Source organism: Hemiscyllium ocellatum, chromosome 4, assembly GCF_020745735.1.
Source record: "Hemiscyllium ocellatum isolate sHemOce1 chromosome 4, sHemOce1.pat.X.cur, whole genome shotgun sequence".
Lineage (NCBI taxonomy): Eukaryota > Metazoa > Chordata > Chondrichthyes > Orectolobiformes > Hemiscylliidae > Hemiscyllium > Hemiscyllium ocellatum.
The window spans coordinates 41,728,860-41,753,631 of record NC_083404.1 but is presented as its reverse complement, the minus strand read 5'-3'; the positions used below and the strand labels follow the sequence as shown (position 1 = coordinate 41,753,631).

Below are 24,772 nucleotides of genomic sequence, written 5' to 3'. Positions count from 1 at the left end.
TGAAGATTGAACTCTTACTGTCCAAGATGACTCCAACCAGAGGATCGTTTTGTTTGTTTAGAATCTCCCAGAGTGCAAAGGGTTCCTGTGGAGTTTCAGGCAGCAGGCGGAATAGGAAAGTGATGGTGTAATCAGAAGGCAATCCTTCAGGGTGGATGTTCCTGACAAACATACCGTGCAATTAATAGAACCCAATAACATCATCTCTGGCATCACTGCTCCCACCATAGGTTCTGTCCTGGCTAACTCAGCTAAAAACAAACCTGCATTTCTCTCAAATTTGGTCCTCAACATTACCAGCACACAACCCCTGGGTTATGCCTAAAAGGCAGGAGGTAGCTTCAATTATTTGAGATATCAGCTTTATGATTTGTTGTAACCCATACACAACTAATTACATTCAATGCAGGAATTGGTTTAGCTCATTTGGCTGGATTGTTGGTTTGCAGAACAGTGTGGTGCCAACAGCATGGGTTCAATTCCCATTGCTGGTTTGAGGTTACCATGGAGGACTCTCCTTCTCAACTTCTTCCCTCACCCAAGGTCTGGTGGCCCTCAGGTTAAATCACCACCAGTCACTTCTCTCTAATAAGAGAGCAGCCCCTCTGGTGACACAACAACATTGAATATGCATCTCAGACACATACAACCCATAGCTCAATCCTGATGCTAATGACCCACAAGGGCCCTCTCCCTTTAGTGCATCTCACTTGATTCTCTCACTTGTGTTTATCCAGCTTCCCCTTATGTTATTTGCTATGTTATTTATATAACAGCTCTGTTGTTTGCCTCAACCATTCTATATGGGTGCGAGATCCACATTCATGCCACTCTGGGTAATTAAATTTTTCCTGAAATATCTATCAGATTTTTAAAATAATTACATTATATTTATAACTCTTAGTTTATAAGTGAAGATATCTTCTGTTTGTCTACCTTCTCGAACTCTTTTGTAACTTTAAAGATTTCTATCAGTGTGTTCTTCAACCTTCCCTTTACTAGAGAAAACAGCCCAAGTTATGGTGAACTATAGTTAATGAACAAATGTAAATCACATGACCATACAATCAACTACACAAACTGCACGCTCTTGTCTTCCATGACTCCTCTACGTTAATCTGGCTTCATTTCCCAATCTAGCTCCTGATTTTCCTTCTTCAATGAAAGAATTTTAAAATCAATCACCCAACTTTGCACCTTTTATCACCACATCTCTTTACAAACAATTGCTGTTCTCCTTCGTTTTTACTCTCGGCAGCTTGATGGAATATAACAATAGAATGACATTAGTCCCTCAATCCTGTTGCCCTCTTGATGAAATCAAGACTGATTTGCAAAGTAATTTCATGTGCCTTTGCCCCATATTCCTCAATAGATTTGATTAACAAAAATCTATCAACCTCAGATTTAAAATTGACTGGCATCAATTGTCATTTGTGGGTAGCAGTGTTTCCTAATTCACTCCAAAAAAAATTATACCTCATTTTTAAATAACCCCACCATGTTCTAGATTTTCAACCAGTGGAATTGTGTTTTTCAGTCCTATCTGTTTTTAATATTCTCAAAACTTTGGTTGTTACCCCTTAACGTTCTAGATTCCAGGAAACACAATATTAGTTTGTTTAACAAAAGCAGAAAGTACTGAAGAAACTCAGCTCTGAGGAGAGAAAAACCAGAGTTAACACTGAGTCCAATGACCCTTTGTCAGATTCGAAAGCAGATTGAGAGTGGTGGTATTTATGTTGATGACAGCCGGGGGTGGGGGGTGGCAGGTTAAGACAGCAAGACAAATTGATGAAGGAGTGCCCAGACAGAAGGAGAGATAAAATATGGGGAAGCAAACAAGGTGATTCTGATGACAGTAAATGCTGAGTAGGTGATAATGGGAAAGGTTAATAATTGAGAATATGTTGGCTGCGTTGTCGCAAGCCATAAAGAATGGGATCTGGAAATGTGAGGGTGGGTAACAAACATGGAGGGAGATTTTCATGCACTGAAACTTTTAACATAATGTTGAGCCCTGAAGGCTGTAAGGATAGATTAGGTGCTGTTCCTCCACCTAACGTTGAGCTTCACTGAAGCACTGTAGCCGGCCTCCCATTTCTGCTTGGCGTTGGAAAGATTTATCAATTTTGTTTCCAATTTCCATCCTTCCCTCACCGTCCCATGGTACACCTGACTCCTCCACTCCTTTCCATCATATCTCTGCTTCCATTTCTGGGGATAGTCTGGCCACCCGACATCCTTACAAACCCACCAATTCCCATAGTTACCTTGACTATCTATCCTCACATCCTGCTTCCGGTAAGGAGTCCATTCCATTCTCCCTGTTTTTCCAATGCATCTGCTCTACACATACAAATGACTCTGAGGTTCCAGTTGCCTGTCTACTCTGTAGACTATCCTGTTCCTTGGCCAACATTTGTGTCTCGGGCTGCTGCATTGCTCCAGCGAAGCTCAATGCAAGCTGGAAGAACAACAGCCCAGCTTCCACCTTGGTACCTTACAGCCCTCAGGACTCAGTATTGAGTTTAACTATTTCAGAACGTGAACACCTCCCTCCACGTTCATTACCTACTCCCAAATCCCCAGCTCCTGTATAGGTTACTCCCAGCACAGCCAAGTCATTTTCAACTATTCATGCTTCCCTTAAGCAGCTCAGCATTTACCACTATAAGCAATCTGTTTGTTTGCTTCCCTTTTCTCTCTCTCTCTCTGGGCATTGTCTCCACCTACTCATCTCCCTCAATCCCAAAACTGTCCCAGCCCATCTCTTGGGCATCAGCATAGATACCACTTCCCAGCTGCTTTCAATTCTGATGAAGGGTCACTGAGCTCAAAATATTAACTGTTATCCTCTTCACAGATGCTGCCAGACCTGAGTTTTGTACGCATTTTCTGCTTTGTTTCAGATCTCCAGCATCTTTGTTTTATGTTAGTGCTAGTTTGTTTAATTTCTCCTTGTAATTTCACAGCCAAAGTTCTTAGCCATTAGAACAAGGCAGGAACAGTCAACAAAGGCAGGAAATGTAAAGTGTTCTTGTCTTGACTAATAAACATATGAGCTACAGAGAAAACCTCATTCCAAAATCTCCATTATAATTATAACACGTACCTGGTTGGTTGTGATAGAAGAGCATCTTTGTGAAGTCTAAAACAGGGAAAGCTATTGAGAGAGCCAGTCTCTAGTGACACGCCTTCAACAGAAGCATATTCCTTCTCAACCAATCCGAACATCTCCATCATCTTAAACCCTGCAATTCCCAATGAATTGTGTTTTCAGATCATAGTTTGAAACTTGTGAAACACATCCCAACAATTCTCCTGTCAGTTTAGAAATAAAAGCAAAGAAATAAAAGCAACTTTTTCTTTCTGGTAGTTTAATATGATCCATACAATTTTTTTTCAAGTGCTTTTCTTCTACCTGTCTGCTAATCCTATGTGTATCTCTGTGGTCTTCAGTGACAGAGAACTGGGATTTACACTTGTCTGCCTTCCAAACAATGACTTTGTCTCCATTAAAGTAATGATAAATTAAAAACATGGAGGATTACCAGTACAAACTCAAAATCCTATGAAAAATATGCAGAAAAAGGAACTTTGGACATTAAATAGATGGGACTTCATAGAATCTTACAGCATTTGAAATAGATATTAGACTTAGATTAGACCCAGTCAGAGCCAATTCCCCTTCTTTCTCTCCCACAGCCCTGCAGACATCCCCTTTTCAAACAATTATTCGATACCTTTTTGATAGCTATTAATGACTGTGCTGCCATTAACTTGTCAGGCAGGTGATTCTAGATCAAACACTTTATTGGGTTAAAAAATTTATCATCTCATCTCCCTTTGGGTTCTTTTGTCAATTACTTTGTTTTCATGTTCTTCTGTTCCCACCCCTCTTGCCAGTGAAAATAATTTTGCAATCTTATCTATTGTCAGAACCACATTATTTTGAACTCCTATATTAAATTGCACCCTTAACATTCTCTGCTCAAAGAGACCAATTTCAGCTCCACTGGTCAGTCTGAGAAGGACCCTAATTTTGTTAAAAAGTGAAAGGCAATTGTTTTTTAATAGTGAGGAAGGAAATACAGAAACTTGTATAGTTTTTAGATGATATTACCTCAGCCAAGCACACTGTTAAATGTGTTGCATACACTTTGGGCAGTGTCAGAAAATCCAACAGAAATTTTCCCTGATGACACATCACCATGAATATCCCACATCATATCCATTCGTAGATTTTGCAACAAGTTCTCTTGCTAAGGTGATGGGCTTGAAGTAAATTTGCTTTGTTTCAATAAGACTTTATTTCTGCTGCTCAGTTCTGCTTGAACATGATGTTTACACATGGTGGCCTTGACAATTAATTTGTGTGTCAACGAAGGACAGAGATTGCCTCTATTTGATGAAAACACACTATAATTTCAGAATAAGTCAACACCAATATGGTGTTAGCTGCAGCTCGGGGGCAGCGCAATTCCTTTTGAGTCAGAATGTTGGGTTCAAGTCCACTTCAAATCATGAGCAGCAAAATTTAGACAGACATTGAAGAACTACACCAACATTGTATGTTGTACCCTACTGACGGGTTACTGTCTTGAAGGAGACCACAACATTTATTCCTGATGTCCTGGCCAATACTTATCCCTCTGTCAATATCATTGAAATGGATGATCTGGTAATTAATGCACTGCTGTTGTGGGATCTTTCTGTGGCAAACTGGCTGCCATACTTCAGTGCCTGTGTTTCAAAAATAGTTCATTGACTACAAAGTTTGGGATATTCCAAGGTAGTGAAAGACATTATATAAATGCAAGGCTTTTCTTCAATGTGGTTAAAATTGGTATTTGGAAAACCCAATTATTGCTAAGACTGATGGGCTTTGCCTTCCATTGTAATTGGCACCTCAACATGTTAAGGACTAACAAATTCTTCATTGACTGTCTTCTTTCTGCTCAGCTGGTTTCAATAGGTTTGATTTTTCCTTGTACAGATAAAATTAGATCCATTCACTAAACTTGCATTGGTTTCCATGTATATATGGCAAATAGAAATGTCCTCAATTTTACAAAGAAAATCCTTAAGACAGTGGATATCTTTATTTGGAACAATGAAGATTCTATTCCAATATAGTTAATTTCACATGGATTACAAATGGAGATGCATTCACTCTCACAGAAATTATTCCAACAATTCTGTGTCTGTTACTGCCGCTGGATGACCGGCGCAAAGACTGTGATGTAGCTCAATCTCTGCAACAAATGATAAAAATATGTAGCGATATTTTTACCTGCAATACTGGAATCACCAAGCAAAACCAATGGACAAGCTGAAAAAATAAGAATTGAAAATTGTTAACATTTAGATGTGATTTCATTTTCCTAGCTATATTGCACAAATGTGAAAGGGACTGTTTTTCCAATTCTGCAGTAGTCACAAGATTATCGGACAGCAGTGCAGGAGCCACAGCTCAGTGGGTAACACCTTTGTCTCGGAGTCAGAAAGTGGTGGGTTTGATTTCCATTCTACAGACAGAAATGTACTGCATCTGTGCTATACATCTCTTCATAGAGATGTACAGCACAGATGCAGACCCTTCAGTCCAACTCGTCCAAGCTGACCAGATAGTCTAGTCCCATTTGCCAGCATTTGGCCCATATCCCTCTAAGCGATTCCTATTCATATACCCAACCAGATGTCTTTTAAATGTTATAATTGTACCAGCTTCCACCACTTCCTCAGGCAGCTCATTCCATACATGCATCATTCTCTGCGTGAAGAAGTTGCCTCTTATTTGCTGCTGCATTTCTGATATCATAACACAGACTACACCCTCAGTGTATTTGGCTGGTTGGAACAGCCTGAGGATATAAAAGGTGCTATAGAAGTGCATGTTTCCATGTTTTTCTCTTTCATTCAGGTTAGCTCACCGACAATAGATAGAGTGGCATGTGGCCCTACCAGAGACACTGATCTGAAACACTAAATGAAATCATGAGAAAATCTCTGAAAAGTGCAGCATGGAACACACAATGCTGCTGCCAATTTTGGAAACATCACAAGCGTGAGATTGGCAATAATACAACAGTGTGTGCACCATGAAATCTGGATCAAATTAGGCTTCTGTCACAAGAAATATTGAACACAGTTCAGTCTGTTTTCTTTGGAAATATCAGGTTACACGGAATAATGAAATGATAAAGCCACCTTGTGTGCTGTCTTAGTTTAAGAACTGGAATAGCAAATGTGAGTTTGAAAGAGGAGTATGTGGCTAATGAGAGTGATGTTGAGAGCCCACAGTTATCTGAGCTCTCAATTCAGAGTGGGTATCATCCAACATCACAGAGCCAGTGCACCAGTCAAGGGGCAGCAGATTGGCCTGTTCAGGTACTGGGCAAGCTTTTGAGAATCCCAAGGGGGACATGCAGTGACCATCAAAAGCTAGTCGCAGTAATCTTAGCTATGACAATTGTAATCAATAGTTGTAAAAACCCATCAATACCTTTTACAGAAGGAAATCTGCCATCCTTAACACATCTGGCCTACATCCAGATCCACACTAATGTGGTTGACTCTTAACTGTCCTCCCAAATGGCCTAGTCAGTCTCTCAGTTCAATGACATTAAGGATGTGCAAAAAATGCTGGCTAAGCCAGTGATACCCAAATCCTACAATACAATAAAGAGAAGCTCCTTGTACTCCTGCACACCCCTCCAACCCACCCACTGTCCAGTGGTAATTTAACTTTAATTCTCCCTACCACTGGTATCCCCAATTCATGGATCTTCAGGTTTAGTGGCTGACTGGCCAAGGGAACTCACCATTTTCTGACTGTCTTCTTAAAAGTGTCCTGAGTTAGGAATTCAGTGCTGATTTCTAAGCACCAAAGGGTGTCATACTAGTTTTAGACACATGATCAAAACTTGTAGGGTTGTTGCTGGCCAATAGTGCATGAACAAAGGGCATTCCAGAGTGCTCCACACTTCCAATACAGAACCAGTTTTTGCTGACCGCCATATTGGACAGGGAGGGGTCATGGGAAATCAGCTGACATGGTACACATCCCTTGGAACATTGATGCCAATATCACTGGTAACAGGGTCCCCTGGGTTTTCAAATCATTGGTAGAGGCACAATTTAAATAAATTTAATCAAAAAGCAATTATACCTTTGATTCTTCCAGACGTATCCATTGCAACACTCACTAAACCAGTCATTCTCATTCTAACCTCAGAATGCCTCAACTTAAATGACCTCACACTCTTCCTTTAAGATGCTCATTGAAAACATTTCTTTGGCCAAACTTTTGGTTAATTTGCATAAAATCTCCTAATGGATTTTGGCATCAAATTTTATTTATAATGCTCCTGTATAGCAGTTTGGGATTTTCACTGTATTAATTATAAATAAAAATTGTTTAAAAAACTATAAGATTAATTTTTTGTGACTCACTTGCAGACGCTGTCTCACAGACAAAAGTAACAAGCTCATCTTCTATCTTCTTGAAGGCATCAAAATCATCCACAAAGAACGCATGCCTGTTACTGGGTTTATTTGCAATATTGACAAGCTCTAAGTAATCAGCATCAGCAACACCCACTGCAAAGATACTGTAACCTGGAGTAGAGATAGATATAAGAATATACTTCAGTTCAACCAATTTCTGTCCACACTGAACTGTAAAAATGGTTAATATGCACTTACCTTGCTGTTTGTGATTGAAATTGTTAGAGAATCCCTTTAGAACATAGAAAAATACAGCGCAGTACAGGCCCTTTGGCCCTCGATGTTGCGCCGATCCAAGCCCACCTAACCTACACTAGCCCACTATCCTCCATATGTCTATCCAATGCCCGTTTAAATGCCCATAAAGAGGGAGAGTCCACCACTGCTAGTGGCAGGGCATTCCTCATGACTCACGACTCGTTGAGTAAAGAATCTACCCCTAACATCTGTCCAATACCTACCACCCCTTAATTTAAAGCTATGTCCCCTCGTAATAGCTTTAATATTGGCAGTGTCGTATAACATATACAGTGGCGATGTTAGAATATTTTAGTTTTAATCTCTTTGTTGGATGCTTCATATTATCTTGTTGATGATTATCTGAAATTGGAATGTTTGGACACAAACAGACTATTCGGCCCATCTGGTTCTGCTCCATGCAAGCTTCAGCCCATTCGTCATTAATCTCACTTTATCAGCATATGTCTCCATTGCTTTCTTCCTCTTATGCCCATCTAACTTCTTCTTAAATGTATCTTTACACTTAGCTTCAACTACTTCCTGTGATAGTGATTTCTCACTGCTCTCTTGACACTGCATTCCATATAGGAAACAACTTTACAATTAGTTTGTGTTCCATGTTAATTGAACAGTGACACCACGTGTCCTGCCTCTCTTTCACCAGTAATTCTCATCAGCTCTGTTCATCTCTGTTTCAGCAAATGCGTTTCGCTCTGTCCACCCCATTCTTCCCTTTAACCACATCAAGTATCTCAGTTCAACCATATCTTAATTTGTTCTTCTCAAGGGTGTGCTTGACAGTTCTAAACATCCAGGTCCCATGGTACTATTGAAAGTAAAAGGAAGCATTCTTTTTGATGACTGCACCAAAAATAGAAGCCACAGTAGGCTTTTTGACTTCTTGAAAATGCTCTATCCATCCAGTAAAATCCTAATGATCTTTTAAATGAACTCCAATTTCCTACTCTATTGCCATGTCCCGTAAGATTCACAAATCTGCACATCTCAGGTTTTAGTATACTCACTGATTGAGCATCCACAGCTTTCAGAGTGGAGGATTCCGACATTTACAATCACGAGTGAAGAAATTTCTCCTTTAACTCAGTCCTAAATCCCTTATTCTTAGAATATGGTGTTTAGTTAGATTAGATTAGACTTACAGTGTGGAAACAGGCCCTTCGGCCCAACAAGTCCACACCGACCCGCCGAAGCGCAACCCACCCATACCCCTACATTTACCCCTTACCTAACACTACGGGCAATTTAGCTTGGCCAATTCACCTGACCCGCACATCTTTGTGACTGTGGGAGGAAACCGGAGCACCCGGAGGAAACCCACGCAGACACGGGGAGAACGTGCAAACTCCACACAGTCAGTCGCCTGAGTCGGGAATTGAACCCGGATCTACAGGCGCTGTGAGGCAGCAGTGCTAACCACTGAGCCACTGCGCCACCATATTCTTCAAAGCATGCTTCACTCAAACAAATTCATCACTGAGTCAGGCCCACACTTAAACAGGCACAGTTCTTATCAAGTATACATACAGTGAAGATTCGAATGGAGTGATGCATCAATTGTAGGTTTCTGGAACTACTTCACTCAATTACCATCAATCTGCATCTCTTTGGAAATCTTGTCAACGTCATCTTGCGATCGACCGTCCGTAATTACCACCAGGACTCTGGGAATGCCCTTCTGCAGTCCTCCCTCATTGGTGAAGATAGTATCCCTGGCATGTTTGATAGCTCTGCCTGAGAATTTTTTTAAAAATGACACGTGTCAGATGAATCAGGTTAGAAATCAAATCACAAGCATTAGTAAGAGAGTCAAAGTCACAAATTGTCCAAATGCACAATGTATTGATCAATATATAAACAGAATAAAATGCACATCTTGTCTCTGAATGTTTATCCTCTCTAGCCTGTATCCCTCAGTTCCGCATACTTAACAACAAAAATATCAGAAGATTTACTTTAATGCAAATATGAGTACTGGGTACAGCCTGAGTGCAAATTGAGTGAAGAATAAGTATGTTGCCCATATTAAGGCGGAGTATGCAATTCTTTCATTGTCACCTGCTGCTACATGAAAATCCCAATGAAGTATTCTAGTTTAAATGTAGACAGGAGAACTAATTGAGTACAGGATTGTTGGCCACACACCGAAAGGAGAAAGTAATAACTCTTGGTGCATAATTTGAGAAGTCAATTGGGTGTGCTTACTTCTGATTTGCCTATTATCTCATTTCCTGGAGTCAATGGGTGGAAGGTCTGGAATATGAAAACCTGGCACTTGATCTCATCATTTTGCAGGAAGATGTTAGAAATAATATGGAACTGAGGATCAAGAGGAGGCCATTCAACCTGCTGTGCATGCTCCCCCATGCAATTAGATCATGGCTGGTCAATTGCCCACCTAGGTTCCATAAAGTTTAACAGCTTTGATTTAAATTTTATGATTTAAATATTAAACAAAGGAAAGTAAAAGAGCAAAAGAACATCCATAAACTAAGCTTGATGTGATTGGGCAGGGGATTTTGATGAGGCCTCACTGGATACAGTGTAGTTTTGGTCTTGTTATTTAAAGACTATACGTGCCAAAGGGTGTGCAAGGAACGTTGAGCAGTGTGACTCCTGGGATGACAGGATTGTCCCATGAGGAGAGATTGTATAAAATGAGTTCATTCTCCCTGAAGTTAGAGGAATGAGAGGTGATCCTGTTGAAAAATAGAAGCCTATGACACTGCTTGGATCAATGCAGAGAGGCTATTTCCACATCTGGAGAATCCAGAACTAAGAATACCAATTATGGCTGAGATGAGGAGAAGTTTCTTTGCATCATAAGTTGTGAATCTGTGGAATAATCCACGGCAGGGAGCTGTGGATTCTCAGTCACTGGGCATATTTAAGATATAGATCTATAGACTTTGGATATTATAGGAAACAAGAGAAATTGGGATGAGATGGGAAAGTAGACTTGAAGATTGCTTTATTTTGATTGAATAGTGGAGCAGGCTTGAGGGTCACATGTCCTACTCTAGTTCCTGTTTCTTAGGTTCTTTAATGTTTTCCCACTGAAATTTACCAAGGAGTGGAAAATACGCATGAGTAAAAAATGGCTCAAATTAACTTAATTTCTCATTCAACTTTGTTAGTTATTATTACAAAATTGCATTTCCCTACAGATGTGATTTAATTCTCGTATTTCCCAATTTGGCTGTATAAAGATAATGAAGTATGACAGAAAATATGATTACTTCTGAAGTTTGGCATCAGCATTATCATGTTTGACTGCAAAAGGAAATTTGTGATTTCAGAAATAAAGTAGATGTCCTAATGATAAATGATTGCCTCTCCTGGAGCAAGTGGTCTATCTCTCTCTCTCTTTTACTGCATCATAATTCACTTTGCTCTTCTTAACTGGTCAGCAGTCATCTTTTAACCCTTTCATCTCAATGAACATATTTTACCTTTTCACTGCTCTCCTGTCTATTAAATACATCAGACAGAAGAGCATTAATTAACAGAAGGCATTAATTACAAACACCTTTCATTTATATAGGATCTTTAACAAAATAAAATGACCCACATTGCTTCATAGGAGTGCTGTAACCCAAATATAACGTTGTGCTACATGAAGGGATACAAGGCCAGATGATCAAAGGTTTGGTCAAAGATCTATTCAGTGTGTTAAAGGAAGTGAATGAGGAAGAGGGAAGGGAGGGTACGGGGAAGGAATTTCAAAGCTTTGGATCTTAGCAGCTAATTGAAGATTAAAATTGAAGATGGACAAAAAAACCAAACTTGGAGAAGCACAGTAATTTGGAGATCTGTAGGGAAGGAGGAAAGGGCGAGACCCTACAGCGAATTGAAAACAAGACCTTGAATTTTACAATGGAGGCACTGGATAACAGGAGCCAACCTCAGTTTTAGTCAACAACATAATAACCTTACAGTGCCTCCAATTCAGTTAAAGAGCCATATATTTTGAGGGAAAAAACAGCAAAGCCAAATTAGTTTTGCTGAAGTCTAAAATATTTTCATTTCTAACTTCAAAGTAATTTCATTTTGTTCCCTTTCAAAGTTCTGCAGGATTACAAAACAATAGATTCTATACTATGCTCATTGCTCAGTATGCAGATTATTTTTAATAAGTGCAACATTTTCTCGCAAAATCCCACATAAGCCAGGCAATATTGTACAGGAGTCCATCCACATTGACTGATTCAACAATCAAATGCTTATGGATATAATGAAATGATGAACAGTTATCAAAAGTTGTTCCAAACAGTATTTGCCAGCTGAGATACTGTTTGTGGGTGCTGCATAGTTTGAGAAGTTGTTTCTCGGGTGAGAAGCTAAACTGGGAGGCTGTCTGCCCTTTCAGATTAATGTACTCCTTCCATAGACAAGAGATCAAGGACTTGAAAAAAATATCCCAGGGAGGGGAGGAGGTTCCTCATGCACAGTTTTTATCATCTGGAATTTGCTACCTGAAAGGAAGATAGAATCAGATTCAACGGCAACTTTCAGACGAAACTTGGACAAGTATCTATAGCAGTCTGGGTGTACAGAACTTGAGCATTGCTAAAAAGAGACATATTTTGCTAAAGCTTTTTGTCTTGCTCTTGGCCAGACAATTCGCAGAGTATCAATTCAAGGGGAAAACCAACATTTATACTGCACAAGGAGAGTACAGATTGATTTGCAAGTGCACACTGAATTGATATAGGTTACCATAGAGAATGCACACATTAAATGATGATTGACAGTTAACTGCTAGGCTTCAATTAAAGTTTTAAGTAGGCAGGTTGATTCTGATTGGTCTGGCATTGTCCTGCGAAGTGAACTACGGCTGGCACCTGTTGTGTTGAGTCAAAACAGGCTCAGTGCTAAAAGAAACAACTAAAGGTCAAAACTTCAGAGCTAAGCAGGAAAGTGGGAACAAAGAATGAGACTCATTAGATAGTTCATTCAGAGAGCCAGCAGAAGCATCACCGATAAAATGACCCTGTCCTGTCCTGGATACTTTCAAGATATAAAAGATCTCATGGCAACAATTTTGAAGGTTTCGTGAGTTCTTCATGGTCTTCTGGACAATGTTAATCCCTCAATCAACATCACTAAAAGCAGATTATCATATCACTGCTGTTTGTGAGACTGTATTCTGCTCCATTTGTCTGGTATGTTTCCTAAATTACAACAGTGGTTACACTTCAATAAGGTACTTCATTGGCTGGGAATGCTTTGAGGTTATCCACAGCACACCAGAAATGAAAGTTATTTCTTTCAATGACTTTTCTCCCACTGTCACCAAAGTCGATGCTAAATATTCACAAGGGCACAAGAAATAGGAGGAGTAGTAGACATGATACACAGTGAGCCTGCCCTGCCATTCAATATGATCATGGCTAATCCTGGACATCAATTGCAGTTTCCCGCCAGCTCTCTAATATCCATCAATTCCTAAAGGACAAAAAAATTGTTCTATCCCAACCTTAAGTGTATTTACTGATGGAGCATCCACAATCTTCTGAGATAGATCATTCTAAAGATTCATTATCCTATCACTGAAGTAATTTATTTTCATTTCAATTTTAAAGATTGGCCCCTTGTTCTGGGACTGCTTCCCAGTGTTTTACAAACCCTAAACAGCGAAAAAAAAATCTGTCTCTCCCCTGTCAAACCCTTTCAGAATCCTGCAGTTCTCAATAAGATGACCTCTTATCATTCTCAGCTCCAGAGAATATGTGCCCAATTAATTCAACCTCTCATCTTGATGAGATGCATGCATGGATATGTCTGAAAGTCACTTAAAAATGATAGCAGGATTTTCTCTTTTGGTTTCAGATTCCAGCATCCGCAGTAATTTGCTTTTATAGCAGGATTTGTAATTGATTCCGTAGACAGACGACATAGAAGCATAATGTAACTTGTTAGCAGACATGAACACCAGAGGATCACAGAGAATAAGTTCTTCCCTCATCACGCAGAAAAGTTAAACAGACAATGAAACACCATTTAAAATAGATCAGTGATGACCATTTGAAAAGGGAGGTTTTAAAGAAGGTTATTGGGAGGATAGTGAGAAATGAAATTACAGTAAATAGCACAAGTTGTATATCAGTGCTAAAACAGAATCAATAAGCTCACTGGTCTCTTCTCCCATTGTGATTACTCTGATTTCATGCTAAACGATATTTTTCTGTACCTGTCTTGGTATTTCCACCTTTGTATCTAATCCGCTGGACAGCATTGAGAAGATTCTCTTTGTCACTGTATGAGTTGAGTTGAAATTCTGTTCTGGGATCATCACTGAATTGTACTATTGCAACCTGTTCCATTTCAAATAAATATTAGATTAGATCAGTAAACCATCTTACCACCTCTTACATTTCAATTTACAGTAAATTGCTTGCATGAATATTTCTCAGTGTTGATGGGTTATCTGAAACGAGGTGCACTGTAGAAGCCAAAAGGTGGGATGGTACAATCCCAGAGAGTCAATCTCTTTGACCTCTATCCATGCACTGGCTGTTTATATATTTCTTCAACCATGTCCAGTATGTGAGCAAACTGAAGGGTGAAGCACATATAAATCTAAAATAGAAGGCAAAATATTTTTGGTTGTTAAAAATCTGAAATAAAAACAGAATGTGCTGGAAATACCCAGTAGGTCAGGCAACCTCTGTAGAGAAAAAGTATTAACCCAGTTTCTCTCTTTCTCTCTCTCTCTTCCCTTCTCCAAGATGCTGGCTGACGCATGGGTAGTTCCAGCATTTTCTGTTGATATTTAATGTAAAATTAGTTCTCCTTTCAACTTTTAGTTAATGCACTGAAGTTGAATTTGCAAAGAGAGTTACAAGGTTAAATTCACAAACCTAATGAATTTCATGTTGAGTGCACTCGAAATGTGTGCAAAAGCAAAGACTCAAATTTCTGACTCTAAACTGAGAAGTATTATATGGGAATTTCCATGTTTAATTTCAGTGTTGACCATCCTTGGTGCATGTTTAAATTGTCCCCTGATATCGAAGGGGACACTATGGTGCACGTTCTTCTGGATAACATCTCTATCTATGAAACATTGAGGTTAGCACTGGTTCCAAAGATGGGCAATTTAAACATGCACCAAGGGTGGTCAACACTGAAATTAAACATGCAAATTCCCATATAATACTTTTCAGTTTAGAGTCAGAAATTGTGATAATTAATACTTGCCCTCAGGGTAATCACTTTCTCACATGTAATAATATATGGTTTGCAGAATATGCAATACAGAAACAGGCCAATCAGCTTGTGCTTCACATAAACATGCTTCCAGCATTTTTCATCATACCCTCATCAATTCACTCCTTTCTCTCTTGTGTATTACCTAACTTCCTCTTAAATGAATAACAGGTGATTTTTCTTTCCCCTGTATCACAACTTATCAATGGAAGATATATATGGTGTGTGTAGAAGTTTGGAAAAGTGTCCATTTTGGAAAAAGTATTCACATGCAGGATTCATATGCAGAATCAGTGTGTAATTAAGATTGTTACTGTTCATTGCTAGGACAGTTTTATACTTAAGTAGAGAGGTTATACTTTAGTTCCATGGGCATTGGTGATACCACATCTGGAGTACTTGTACAGTATTGGTCCCCTTATTTAAGAAAGGACATAAATGTATAGGAAGTAGCTAAATAAACATTTATTGTACTAATATCTGGAATAGGTGGGTTGTCTTATGAGGAACACTTGGACAGGTTGACTTGCATGAGGGAGGGTTTCAAAGAGCAAGAAGTGACTAACAGAGTACATATAGAAAGGATGTTCCTTTAGGGGATTTTTTTTTAAGAACAAGGGGTCACCCATTTAAGACTGAGTTGAGGAAAATTTCTTTCTCAGTGTTGCAATTGTTTTGAAATCTCTCTTCAAGAGGTGGAAGTGCTGAAATATTTTTTAAAGTAGACATGAATGGATTCTGAATAAGCAGGGGAGTCATTAGTATTGGGGTAGGTGGGAATGTTGAGGGGATAATCAGAATAGCTTTAATCTTATTAAATGGCAGAGTAGGCTCAAAGGTATATAGCCAAGTCCAGCTCCTAACTCTATGTTTGTATGTGTGTACGAGATTTAGAATTTTTACTCATTTGAAATAAGTGTGTCAGGTATCAATGGGTTCTCTAAAGAGTCGGCAATGAAGATTCTGCTTGACCTTTATAAATTACAAAACAGACCCCGGTTTGGTGTCCAAGCCTGGTCATCATGCTTTAGGGAGACTGCCAGGATGTTGGAGAGGGTGCAGAGCAGACATTGGAGAAGCTGGGATTGGTCACCTTAGAGCCATGAAGGATGAAGGGAATTTTCATAAATGTATTTACAATTATGAAGGACTTTGACAGAATAAATAAGAAGAAATTGTTACTACTGATCACAGGATAGGTAATCAGACAAAACTAATTTATCAATATTGCCATGAAAACCAAAGGACGGAAGAGGATTTAGTTTTCATGAGTTGTGATCTGGAACGTGCTGTCTCAAAGGGAGATAGAAACAGATTCCATCCTAACTTTCAAAGGAAACTGGATCATTGTTAGAAGATGAAAGGAAAATGCTGGGCAATTGGGAAAGAGGTGGTTACTGGGACTATTCAGACTGCTCTTACAAATAGCCAGCGCAGTTACAATGGACTGAACATCCTCTCTCTGCTTTAACACTCTAGAATCTGAAGTCTGGTCTTGCTATGGCATCAGGCAATTGGCACAAAAATGAAATGTAAATCTGATCATGTTCCAACCAGCAGACAGAATCGAAGGACAATCCAACATGGCGCAGCTTCTGAATTTATGTATGTCTGACCCTACCCCTTTCTGGTGCTTACTTGAGTTCCGTCAGGACCAATCTTGTCCAGAGCTCCAATCGTATTGTACAGAAAGCCAATGATCTTGACAAAATTCTCATCGCCGATACTCCATGATCCATCCACGAGAAACACCAAGTTCGCTCTGGCAGCTTTACAAACTGGAGCAAGAAGATGAAGAACGAATTGTTACCAGAAACAACTGGAAGCAACTTCTCACAGGCACATTTCTGCAGAAATAGTCGGGATGTAAGAACATGAGAAAAACTTTTCAGCCCTTTGAATCTGTCCATCCATTCAGCCAGTCTGTGTCTTAAGTTCATTGACCAAACTTGGTTATCTAACACTTGATACCCTTACCTAATGAGAAATGGTCAATCTCAGTTTGGACATTTTCCAATTGACACACCCCTGAGTCTAATTAGCTTTTAGTGGGTGTGGATTCCAGATTTACACTATCTTCCTGTATGGGCAAGTCTTCCTGACATCAGCTCTGTCATCTTAGCTCTAATTCTAAAGATTCAAAAGTTACTTTTCTGGACTCACGAACCTTCCCGTAATCTCTCCATCAGAGGAAATAGTTTCTCACTATTTACCCTACCAAGCTCTCTAATCAACTTAAACCCTTCTAATAAGATCACCCCTTAATACTGTTCTAAACCAAAGCTGTAACGATCAACATGACTAATAACTAACAAAACCAATTAAACTTGTTAGATATTCTGGATATTCTGTACAGAATACATGGTATGAGAAACAGAGTGGAATGGTAAAAATATCCCAAACCATGTGTGAGGGTTAATCTTAATTGCAACAAAAATACAGAGCAATACAAATAACTGTACTCCCCCAACCGAGGCTCAGGATTGTAATGTATATGCCTTACCTTCCCGGGCAGGAGGAATTGTAGGCAATGGGGTTGTTGTTGCAAGAGGTGCAGGTGGTTGGGTTGGAACTGGAGCTTAAAGAGAAGAAAGGCACATTGTGGTTAAAACATAATGCCCTCACAGAGCAATCTGGCATAAGAAACATTTGGCAAGTTTGTTTAATAAGTGGCAAACTTTGGAGGAGAGAATATTTTTTCTTAACAACATGCAGTTGGATACCTCTTTTCAGTGTAGAACATGCTGAGATACCTCATAGGAATATCATCAGACAAAGATTTACTACAAATCACATGAGAAAGTAATGCCACAGGTGACCAAAAACTTGGGTAAAGAGTGTCTTAAAGAAGGAGATGTCAAGCAACAGGTGGAGCAATTATGGAGGGAATTCTACAGCTCTGGGTCCAGGGAACCCAAGTCATAGTGAAATGGTTAAATGAGAGCTGTGTACAAGGATGAATTGAAGAAGCATCCAGGTTTCTCAGAACGAACTGGGGCTGGGGAAAATTATAGAGGTTGAAAGGGTAAGGCCCTGGAGGGGTTTAAATACAAGAAAGCGATTTTAAAATCAGGGTGTTGCTTAATCAGAAACCAATGTAAATCAGTGAAGACAGCAATAATAGATGAATGAGACTTAGTGAGAGTTAGGATACATACAGCTAAAATTTAGGCAATTTCCCTGAAGAAATATGAATCCTTGTTCATTGTGGACAGTCTGTGTTTTTGAGACACTTAGAGATTTCAACAACAGCTTTTGATACCATATCAAGATAGTAATTTAACTGTGCATAAGTATTAGAGAAATGAGCCTGTGAGATGGAGGTCAAGCTGATAAATCGATGCCATGCATAGCAGAGAGAAGAATGGGCAACTATGAATGAAGCTCTGTTGGCATGACAATGGCTCTCTGGCAAAAGAAGATTCAGCACTGCAGTCATGACAGTTTGCACATCAATGTTCACAGATACTCTGAAGTCAGGCCATTCAGCCCAACAAGTCCACACCAACCCTCCAAGGAACCATCCCACTGAGACCGCGCCCCTCCCTATATTTTCCATGGCTAACATATCTAACCTCCACTTCCTTGGGACCTCTGGGGCAATTTAGCGTGGCCAATCCACCTAATGTGCACATCTTTCGACTATGGGAGGAAACCAGAGCATTGGCAGAAATCCACGCAGACACAGGGAGAACCTGCAAACACTACATAGACTGTCATCCGAGGCTGGAATTGAATTCAGGTCTCTGGTGCTGTGAGGCAGCAGTGCTACCAACTGACCCACCACGCCTGAGCCACCAAAACAGCTTTGGTTTCTTGACTGCGAACAAACCTGGGAGCTCTGCCTGTTACAGAACTGAAGCATTCATGATTCATCATGCCAGGATACAGCCACAACATACCGCAGAAGTTGTGGAGCATCTTTTCTCGATAACTGCAAGTCAGCCATGTCTCACAGCAATATAGCAAGATACGAGGAAGACCGGCCTCAGAACCCAACTGCTTGGTCCTAAGGACTAACTGGTTGTTATCCCACATTTATTTTGTGTGGCTGCATACAGTGGCGACTGCTTTTCTTGTGTGTTGTGAAGTTCTGCAGCGAGGGACAGATTAATTGTCACAGTGGAGCTGAAGTAGCAAGTTCGCTAACCACGTCCAGTCGGGTGTTACTGAGTGTGATCAGACACAACAACTCATTCCATGACCACAGCTTTCTTGATGCTTGACAGAACCAGCCTCTGATCTAATCTATCATCGGGTCAGAAAGCTTTAATTTTATGAGTTTTATTAGACGCCGGAGAAACATAATGGCCAGGATTTTTAATGGTCACATCAAACAAGACAACCTTGTTTCATTTCCTTAAATAAAGCAGCATAATCATCCTGCAGAACTATTGGGATTAGAGGCTAAAAGTTACCAGATGTTGATCATTACTTATAGGAATGGCAGGTATGGAGGCTGGAAAATATATTTAAAAAGAAAACGTTCCATGCCAACAACAACTTTCAATTATATAGTGCCTTCAATTTAGTAAAGAATCCCAAAGTACTTTGCAAAACTGGTTCACATTAAAAATGCGACACTGAGCTCCATCAGGGAGTTACAAGGATATATTCTTTACAATGCTTCTTAAAACAGACAGAGAAGTGAAGTGGTTTATGAAGGGAATTCCATACTATGGTATCCCGACAGCTAAACTCTCAGCTGACAATTTTACAGCAATTAAACCTGGGGCTGCAGATGTGACCATAGAATCCCTACAGTGTAGAAGCAGGTCTTTCAGCCCACTGAGTCCACAGTGACCCTCTGAAAAGCATGCTACCCAAACCCACTCCCCTACCCTATCCTCGTAACTCTGCTTTTCCCGAACCTGCACATCTCTGAACACAGTGGGCAATTTAGCACGGCCAAACCACCTAGCTTGAACATCTTTGGACTGTGGGAGGATACCGGAATACCCAGGGGAAAAACTCATGCAGGCACAAGGAAAAAGTGCAAACTTCATACAGACAATTACAATAGCATCTCGACTTACGAACTTAAACCGTTCCGGGACTCGGTTCGCGAACCGAAAAGTTCATGAACTGAATCAATTTTTCCCAATGTTAGGATAGTGTAAGAATGCTTGGACGTAGCAACGAAAGATGTTCACAGCGCATGTGCCAAAGACGAACTGAATGAGAACACGCGGGGCCTGAGAGCTTTTGCGTTGAAAGCTCGCGTAGCAAAGCAGAGCAATGAAACTACGTGGTCGCACATGGGCTTTTTTGCGTTCGTACCTTCGTTTGTACCTTGAATTTCGTACGTACGTTGAAGCAAAATTTTACGTACAATCCTGTTCGTAAACTGATTTGTTCGTGAATGGGGTCGTTCGTATGTCGAGGCGCTACTGTACTTGAGGATGGTATCAAAGCTGTGAGGCAGCAGTGCTAATCACTGAGCCACTGTGCTGACCAGAATCAGAGAAACATCAATATCTCAGAGGGTTGCACAGCCAAGTGAAGGTGATGGGTATGGGGATGGGGGTGAGGCGCAAGTCTATGGGTACTTTTCAAACCATAATTGCATTTTATAAACATAAAAAACAGTCTGCAGGTCAGGCAGCCTCAGTGGAGAGTGAAACTGAGCTAATAGGCAGAAACCTCTGCTGCCACTGATGGCAAGTTTGGAGGTGGGAATGGCAATTGGTGAGGTGATGGTGTATACAAATCCTGCCACATCCCCAACTCCACCAGAATGAAAGCAAAATACTGCAGAAGCTGGAAATCTGAAACAAACACAAGAACCTGGAGGAACTCAGCAAGTCTGGTAGCATCTGTGGACAGAGAACCAGAGTTCTGAAGAAGAATTCTATCAGACTGAAGATATTAACTCTGTTTTGCTCTCCTGCCAGAATTGCTGAGTTTCTCCAGGAGTCTCAATGTTTGTTCCACTAGAATGAAGTTCTGGGTGGGATGGCTTTTGGCTGATGTTCTGCTGCCAGTTGAAGGCTTTAAGAGTTCAATTGATGACCACTTCAGAGTCGTGCCCCACACCAATGCTGACACAATGCCAGCTGAGCCTGTCAATCATGGGGCATTCCAAAAAGCTGCTACCATGTGGGCATGAGGGCTTCTTAATCAATCAGTGCCTGACTGAGGGACTGGGCACTTGGCAGGAGAGTGCCTCTTGGAGCCTTGCCTGCCAGCTCCTGAGTACCAACCCGCCATACCTTTACTTTGGGCTCTCCGGAGGCTCTGAGTGGGTGCAATTCCTGCAGCAGCAATAGCTTCCTCTATGGTATGACTGAGTGCAAGCCAATCACTTACTGGGCAGATCTTCCACACCTAGTGCAGTATGATCACGTCCACATTGTTGATTGAAGTTAACACACACTCATGCCACTGACTATCAACAACGTGTGGACATCTCTGGAACTTTACAAGCTTGGGTCCTAGATCCAGGTGATCATCTATCATTATGACAGAGCTTCTAATGCACATACTCAGCCATTACCTAATAGAGTAAACCTACTTTTTCTCAGCTCCTTCACAGAGTAACCAGTGGTGGTGGAATAACATGCTTCAGCCAGAGCTCATCCACTTCATCTTTTGCTTTATTTCTCCTTTGTCTTTTTTTTTCCTTCTTCTCTCTTTTTCCTTCTTTTGTCTCAGTCCTCAGGAGCCCTCAGACTCCCTACCTCAGCATGGGCTTGGACTCCCTGCCTCAGCTTTCCAACCTCGGATTCAGTGCAGACCCAAAAAGGTGTCCTGCCCGTTGTAGAAGCCTCCTACCCCAACATGGCAGTCTCTCAGTGGCCCATGGCAGTCTTTCGGCCCAGCGTGGCCTAAGCGTGGATTTCTGGTCTAGAGGTGATTCGAAAGCAGTCTCCCAGTCTTGAGAACCTCAAGGTGAAGCCCAGTGCGGACTGGAAGCTAGATGCCAGCATGCACTGGGTTAGAAGGATCAATGTTCTGAACTTTTATTCCTCTATTTTCTAATTTATTGCTACAGTGTGCATTGCTGGACTTTTTTTATTTTAGTAATTCTTTTTCCTTAAGAACTTGTACTGAAGCATCTACCAAATGACACCTGGATTCATTTGAGTGCGTGACAATTTTATTCAATCATTCATGGGATGAGGGCATCGCTGGCTAGGCAGCAATTATTGCCCATCCCTAATTGCCCAGAGGGCAATTAATAGTCATTCATATTGCTGTGGGTCTGGCATCACATGTAGGCCAGACCAGGTAAGGATGGCAGTTTCCTTCTCTAAAGGACATTAATGACCCAGATAGGTTTTTCCAAGAATCAACAGTAGATTCATGGTCATCATTAGATTCTTAATTCCAGATTTCCTTTATTCAATCAAATTCAAATTCCGCCATCTACCATGGCGGGATTTGAAACCGGGTCCCCAGGACATTACCTGAGTCTCTGGATTAACAATCCAACAATAATATCATTAGGCAACTATAAAGCTAATTGAATTCAAAGCCTTAATTCAATATAGTTAACCCTTCATTCCATGTCTCCCCCAAGTCTTTACCCCATTTTTTATTTACAGATCTTCCTACATTTTCCCACTATCCAAACCCTCCAAAGTCTCTGTGCTTTACAAGGAAAGACGAAGGGGAGGATTTATCAGCCTCCCAAATGCCAACAGAGTTTTCTTTGAGTCTTCTGACAATCTGTCTATTCCTTCATCCCCTAGGCCCTGTCGTTAGTGGCTGTGTTATCACAGTTTCCCCTGACGATCACAGTACTCAAGGGATCAGACATTGAACACATTGAGTATTAGTAGACAATATAAATCTTGGACATAGCTGTCTTTGACAATGCACCACAATACGCTTAATTCATTTGGAAGACCTGTCGAATAAGTCATTAGCTGGCATTTCTTCCACTCAGTTTTGCCCATCTGACTATGAGCTTCTTTTTCAGAAAACTCAATGCAGTTGATTTCTCTGTTTCTTTTGACAATGCATTTTGGTGTCCAGATCTCAGCTGCTTCAGCCTCACAACCACCACTACCCTCTCTCTCTGCAGGTAACTGAATCCTCCACTTTCTAAATTAGAAAGGTCAGAAACCCAGTGTCTCTGATTGTGTGAGTTTGGGCTGCCCTATAACATTCTACTTTCTGTCATGGTTGTTCATGGTGCCACAGCGTGATATTCAGCTTTAGAATCTGGGAAAGGGAAATAAGTTGGGTTGACAGACTTCTGCCCACTCAAAGCTGGCTTTGGGTGAAGCCATCCTGTAATGGTGATCCTAAGAGTGATAGTTGAGTAGGGCTAAATGAAGATTTCCTTTCTTTCTCAAAAGGCATTTTAATGGTACCTGCTCCTCTCTCACTTTCACAATTGGTTTGAGGGCACTGTAACATAGGCAAATCCATATGAGGCCACAAAAGTGTGGAAACATTGTGAATCAACTCACCACTTCATTTAGCTTTGGCCTGGGGGTTTCCCCAATTCTGGGGGTCCGGATGGGTGCAATTTCCTCCAGCGCAAAACCGAGTAGAAGAGATGCTTAAGGTCCATTTACTTGAACTAAATGGGTTAAGGACTTTCACATTTACCACTCCCATAAACTGTGGGTGCACTTTGATGTTGCTGGTTTATGGCGAATTTTCCTGTCGGCTTTTGACCTCTGTGGGTCTAGCATGACGCCTGTTGCCAGCACAACATGGTCCAGCAATTTTGTCAGAGGCTTTTGGAACTTAGAACTCATCTCCGAGTGTCAGCATCCCATTGTTCTGCCAAGACTGTCTGGACCTTGTTGCCATGTTGTGCTTCATGAAGGACAATGGATAAGAATGTCACCTATGTAGCATGCAATGCCTTTCAATCCTTCTGCTATGTCAAACATTGTCCATTGAAAAACCTCAGGCGTTTCCAAAGGCACGCCTTTAAAATGATAACATCAAAGAGGTGTTTCAAAGATGATCCACAACTTGGACTCCAACTAGGGGAAACTGCCAAATGTTGCTGCGCAGGTCCAGCTTGGTAACTCGTTTGAAAGTTTAGCTAGGCTCTCATTGATAGATGGTATTGGGCAAATCTTTCATTTTACTGCCTTGTTCAAATGTGTTAAGTTGACACAAATTGTAATGGATTCATTTAGTTTGGGATTGGCACCATGAAGTTGGCTGTGAGATTCTTGAAATAACTCCGCATTGGAGCGTGGCTTCAATCTCAGTTTGTACTGTTGCGTGAAGAACGTATGGACCTTACCTGGGTCTGAACAAGCAAATGACTTTGGATTTACTTTCAGTGTCAATTTCCCCAGGCCTCTAACAAGGTTTGGAAATTGATGCTTGAACTGAACGTCTGGTTTCAGTTTTGTGACTGCTTTCACTTCAAGAATGAGGTTGAGATCTGTGCAGACTCTCTCGCTTCACAGTGATTGGTTGCTTTAACATAATGTTTCAACAATTTGTCTTTGTGTCTTAATGTTGCCTGATGCTGATCTTTGACATTGAGGCCATTCCTCTTGAGGCTGAAGTGTGACAGAGCAAGCTGCAGAATAATCTTACGCAGCTATTCGTCAGAGAACAAATTATAATGAAAATGACATTAAGACACAGTAGATGTTATGCATATAATGCTATGCAAGCCTTGCACATTCAATAACTTTATTACTGACTGCTGCTGCTGAGTGGCATTGGTAAGAGAGTGTGAGGTACCTTAAATAAAATATAAGATGAAAGTTGGACAAACAATGAACAAGCTTAGTTGTGGTTGCTTAAGATTTAATGTCATCTGACAGAAAAATGACTCCAGCCACATTGAAGCATGTATAATGGC

General features: G+C 40.6%; 1 protein-coding gene across 7 annotated transcripts in view; it reads right to left on the bottom strand.

Annotated features, from left to right (window-relative positions):
* col14a1a (collagen, type XIV, alpha 1a) overlaps positions 1-24,772 on the bottom strand; it is a 218,433-nt gene that overhangs the window by 59,935 nt on the left and 133,726 nt on the right. For all 7 annotated transcript variants that reach the window (XM_060823020.1, XM_060823021.1, XM_060823022.1 and 4 more), the window contains 8 exons: positions 17,486-17,560; positions 16,621-16,760; positions 13,964-14,087; positions 9,361-9,504; positions 7,459-7,623; positions 5,297-5,335; positions 3,116-3,254; positions 19-161 (listed from right to left, as the gene is read on the bottom strand). In XM_060823020.1, coding sequence (XP_060679003.1) covers positions 19-161; positions 3,116-3,254; positions 5,297-5,335; positions 7,459-7,623; positions 9,361-9,504; positions 13,964-14,087; positions 16,621-16,760; positions 17,486-17,560 — 969 coding nt within the window. The remainder of the gene's footprint in view (positions 1-18; positions 162-3,115; positions 3,255-5,296; positions 5,336-7,458; positions 7,624-9,360; positions 9,505-13,963; positions 14,088-16,620; positions 16,761-17,485; positions 17,561-24,772) is intronic.